Source organism: Buceros rhinoceros, unplaced genomic scaffold (genome assembly GCF_000710305.1).
Source record: "Buceros rhinoceros silvestris isolate BGI_N320 unplaced genomic scaffold, ASM71030v1 scaffold21704, whole genome shotgun sequence".
Taxonomy (NCBI): domain Eukaryota; kingdom Metazoa; phylum Chordata; class Aves; order Bucerotiformes; family Bucerotidae; genus Buceros; species Buceros rhinoceros.
In genome coordinates, this window is record NW_010409089.1 from 3,803 (window position 1) to 8,923 (window position 5,121).

The window sequence follows — 5,121 nt, forward strand, 5'->3', positions numbered from 1 at the left end:
AACGGCAGGGAAGAGGATGCATTCTTGGCTTTATAGCGATGGTCGCTAGTGTTCTCCTAAGGACTGCTCCTAAGCAGCTCCAAAGAGCTTCCACGGGTTTCTGCTGAAGATCTCAGGATTCTTCAGCTGTGCACCGGCAGATGCATTTGTAAGCTCTCAACCAAGTTATCTCCTGGAATTTCCACGTACCAAGAAAAAAAAAAACACCACTATCTGCCCCCTGCCCAACCTGGATAAAGATGTCTGTGTTTTGCTACCCAGCAGCAGAGGAGGGAATGTGTAACTGATGCTGCCTAATATTGTTAGTTGAAATACCAGTAAACAATGTAAAATATAGAAAACAAATATGGGAGGGGAATCTTTTGCTTAGGCAGCTGAACTTTTTGGTTTCAAATGCATTTTGGTGCTGTCTCATGATCAGATTTTTTTTTGTCCTCTGTAATTTACAGACTAAATCCTGACTCCTCCTCATCTGCCCTAGCCATGGACATAACTGTAGCAGTTTTCTTACTCTCACACACCCACGGGAGTTCTTTTGCTGTCTGCTGGCCTTGACTCTGTAGTCAGCTTCCAGCCTCCCCTTGCACTTCCCCTAGTCACTCCCAAACGGCCCGTGTTACGTGCGTTACATCACTTGAAACTGTGAAAGACAAGTTGTCAAAGTGGTATTTTGGTGAGCAGCATTAAAACCCACGCTGTCACTCATAGCTAAGGCACATTTAAAGCCGGTTGTGCTGTAAAGTCAGCCTTGCCTTACTTAAGCTTCTTGTTTACTCCTCACTATTTCCTCAGGCTTCTGTTGGTGGCTAAAAGGTAACGACTAAAGACAACAAGCAGCTTTGGCTTTGAGTTTGGCTTTGTTTTCCTAAGACAGCATGGTTTTGCTAATAAATAACAAGATGGGTTTTGCCCTGATCTAGCTCATCGTGGCTGTGCAAGTCTTGCACACATTAAAGGGTGTCTTGGATTAACGTGCACTGCAGGAGTTGTGCAAGCTGCCCCTTATTCAAACACAACACAGTGGGCAAGGTAGAACTTTGCAGTTGTTTCATTACCTGAGCAGCAGGTGATGAACGATATGCGCCCGGCTCACCAATCCTGATAGTCTTGGTTGTGTTCCTCTCCTGGGTTACCAGGCCTGCTCAGTAACTAATGCAATTCTCTCTGAAACGTTGCAGGTTAACCTCTAGTCACCTTTCCTACAGAGCTGACGCGATAAAAGATAATGATGCTTTAGAAACTGATTTCTGGATGTGAAACAAGTCTGCACAGAAACTACTGGAGTATGTTTTACTCTATTATTTGTTTAAGTCTGTGCAGACCAATGTCCTGCCTTGCATTCGATTGTAATAAATGCATGTGTTTAATGGCACAGTTTTCGAGAGAGGCGCTGGTCACTTGGCATTAAAGGAACGTATGTCCTTTACAGGCAAGAGGGAGTTGAAGGTGGCATTTATGTCCCAATAGAAGTTAACGTCAGCACCCAAGGAGGAAACGTACTGACCTGTCGAAGCTACCAGATGAAGGACTATGTCTGTGGTCCCCCTTCTCCTCAGTATAAAAAAGTAGGTGTTGCTTCACTGTAATTTTGGAGGGCATGAACAGAAATACATGACGCAGTCCGTCTGTCCTGTTAAATAAGCACTTTAATTACAGTGGATGGACGGCACGAGTAACTCTGGTGCCAAGGTGGAACTTAGTCCTTGTGCAGTGTAAGAGGGGAAGATGCTCACAGGAGAGTGGTCTGATTTAGCTCTACTAAGTCAGTTTGGGTTTTGGCTTAGTTATGCCTTACATAAAAGCCTTTACTTAACTCCTGAATTAGTCATGACTGACACAAGGGTTTCTGAAGATGTTGTTTACATGTATGCGGCAGTTCTGTTTGAAAAATTAATGTGCTCCACTAAAAGGAGAGAGACATGTTCTGCGGGGAGAACGCTCACCTGGCTTGTAGCCTCGAGGACACAGATTATCCCTGTTGAAGCATCTTACTGTCACTTCGTACAGGAGTCCACCTGCCTCCTTTTACTAGATGCATCATCAGTGCATCACGGGACTTCCAGCCACGCTGCAGAGCGCTGCAGGGTTCCCTCTCGATGGCTGGTGAGGCAGAAGCGTTTCAACCCTGTTCTGCAACGCGTTGACTCTGCGGAGACAGGCGATGCAGTCACGCAGCAGGCCTGACCTGCTTAGCGTGTGAGATCTGGTGCAGGCCTGCCCTGGGGAGGCGTGACTGCCTGTCTGGAACCGGGCAGCTGTGAGCAATCACGGACTGACATCACTGTAACAAGCCGACTGTCTCCTGCCAAGAGCGAAGAGACGGGGCTTGAGCCTGTCACATCCCAAGCGTGCCGCCGCCGCCTCTTAACTGAGGAACTCGCTGCCACGAGCCCACTTCCAGGAGCGCAGCTCAGGCCAGCTGCTGCGGGGTGCTGAAGAGAGTGCTCACTCAAAGCGGGCTCTGCGACTCCACAAACCTCCTCCCCGCCTTCCTGCTTCCCGTCAGGACCCATCCTCAGGAGTTAACACACAGTCTGGTGCTGCGTGTCCGCTCTCACTGGTACACTCTAAGAGCAGACTGCCAGTACTAGCAGCTTCATCTATGAACCATCCATAAACCTCCGCTCCTGCCGAGTCACTGATTAGTCCTCTGCTCCACCACCCCCTGCCCCCAGCTCCTGTTTCAGTTGACCAGGCAGGAGCGCTAAAACTGTGGCTGCAGCTGTGCTCAGTGATCTGCGTTCATCTGCTGGAGTGTGCTTTTGGGGCAAAGCTCTTCCCTTCTAGACACCTCATCCCTGCCTTCCTGGCTGTTGAATGCATGGAAGAGTATTTACAATAGCATCAGGTTTTTTTCATCTGCATGTTCATATCCATGGCAGCGTTTCTCCATGGGAACTTGCTGGTGTCTCTTTCAAGCCTCGGCTCCTACAGCCTCCTCTTTTCCTCTCGCTGTCACTTACGTCCACTCGCACCAACACCTGATTTTATTTAGTATGCAGAAGGAAAGCTGCAGTGAGGAGTCTGTCTTTTTTCATCACTGAGTACCTGTTTCTGCTGCTCTAGGTACTCACTTTGAGTTTTAAAAATAACTCCAGCAATACTGCTGCTTCTTTCTCAGATGTGGTACTGGGGCTGGCTCAAAGCATAAAAAGGCAGTTCTCGCCCTCCGTGGAAGAATCGAATAACTGAGTCTCGGCTTAATTGTACCTTCTTGTGCACATGGGGAACCTCTGAGAATCTCAGGGGTATTCCCTGGCAGTTACGAACCTCTTCAGGCTGTTTTTGTTGACGCTGTTTCACATTCTCAGTAGTCTCCCAGGAGCCTCTGGCTATCTGTAGATACTGTTGGGATTATCTGGGATTAATTCTCTTGTTGCCTTAAGTCGTTCTTCCCATACGAGTAAAGGTCAGAAGAGGTCTGTCCTTATTACTGAAGGCAATTTTTATGGTTTTTCCCCTTTTGGTCACAGGTTATCTGCATGGGTGCCAATCAGAACGGCTTGCCAGCTGACTACCAGGAGAAATTAGAGGCTATTGAAACTAACGACTACGCAGGGCCAGTGCCAATCATGGAGGAGATTGAGGCTGCTATCAAAGCGAAGAACATCACGTTGGCGTAGAACACCTCGACACCTGCTCGGCCGCTCACCCTGGCTTAAGTACCTCTCCTCACTGTGCTGATCAGCTGTTTCTTTGTCCAGGAAGGAGGAGTTTGCTGTGCCTCTGCAGTCAGCCATCAGGCACAGTCTGCAGTCTGAAGACGCGCTGACGTTGGTAACTTCTTGGCGTTGTATGTGCAGCTCAAGTACCCGCTGAGGCCTTTGTGGACTGAGAGGTTTTCCTTCTGTCGTTGTCATGCACTGCTACATGCAAATGTGTGCTTCGTGTCCTGTGCACTGACCTCTTCCAGAGAGAAACGCCATCCTGAGAGCACTGGCGTCTGTTGCCTTCTGGGGAAATAAGGGCTGCAGGATCGGGCCCGCTGTTCTTAAATGTTGTATACAAATCATCGGGAATTTCAGAGATTTGTTAAATGCAAAACAGACTCCAAACTCTGAACTTTTTCCTCTGCTGCTTCTCTTAGTGGTTTAAATCCCAACCTAGCTGAAGCTATGGAGTTTCTGTTTATAAAGTTAACAAAGAAAAAAAGTCTTTTTTTTTAAGCTACCCCCATCTTTTTAAATGCTAGTCCAAAAGGCAACCCAGATCTGTAGACAACTTTCAGCACAGGAACTTACTTGAAGCATAGCGGCCTCCTCCTTTCTATGTCTAGTAATCGTGCTAGGTGAACTATCAGGTGTAACCAACACATTTTTAAGAATTCATTTTAGCTAGGTGATTCCAAGGGGTTTTAATGACCTTTCTGACTAGCCTGTGGCTTATCTAGGCCTTGGACTCATGACCAGCAAAACAGGAAGTCTGTGAGTCCGAGTGGTCCGTGGTTTTGTTTGTCTATTAAACAATACATGAACAGACTTGGACTCTTCTTTCCTACAGCTTTGACAATCTTCTGCAAAACTGTATGTTCTTGTAAGGTGTAGAGTACTTACCTTCACGGGACTCGGCAACCCCTGCAGTTAGCCTGTGGGGGATGAGGAAAAACCGACAACAGGGAAGATGTCGAAACCAATCTATGGCTTATCTTCTGCGTGCTTAGATGGACAAATGAGAATGTGACAGACTTACCACCTCTTCTCTGCATGAAGTTCTTCTGTAAGCTTCTGCCAGGGACATCCAGGTGCTGTCCTGATGTCCAGAGCTGGGCAGGGTGACGGCAGTAAAACATGGTCCCTTCTGTATTAGCACTGTCTGGTCTGAAATGGAGAAAATAAAACGGTGATTACCAACCCTCCCCCCTGCCTGTTCAGTGCACGCTGCGATAAGGTACGCAGCAAGGTACGGGCAGAGACGCTCACAGTGTGGTGATGTAACTGAAACTTCCACGGGCCGTTTCTGGTTTTAAATGGGTGTAGTGCTGGTACGGAGGGCAAAGCTACGCACAAACACGCTCCTCAACATCGGCACCACTTCTTTTAGCTTTACCCTTACCGCGTCCCGTGGGGGTTTTGAACTTTTAAATGGGTATTTTACAAGGAGAGAAAGCGCTGTCCTGGCAGT

General features: G+C 47.7%; 1 protein-coding gene across 1 annotated transcript in view; it reads left to right on the forward strand.

The window, feature by feature from the left end:
• Nucleotides 1-3,777, forward strand: part of GGCT (gamma-glutamylcyclotransferase) — a gene marked incomplete at both ends in the record, with an annotated part of 5,680 nt that extends 1,903 nt beyond the window's left edge. Inside the window, 3 exons of the mRNA XM_010135141.1 lie at nucleotides 1,430-1,565; nucleotides 3,474-3,619; nucleotides 3,705-3,777. Of these exons, the coding sequence (XP_010133443.1) occupies nucleotides 1,430-1,565; nucleotides 3,474-3,619; nucleotides 3,705-3,777 (355 nt within the window). The remainder of the gene's footprint in view (nucleotides 1-1,429; nucleotides 1,566-3,473; nucleotides 3,620-3,704) is intronic.
• Nucleotides 3,778-5,121: the final 1,344 nt, after the last annotated feature.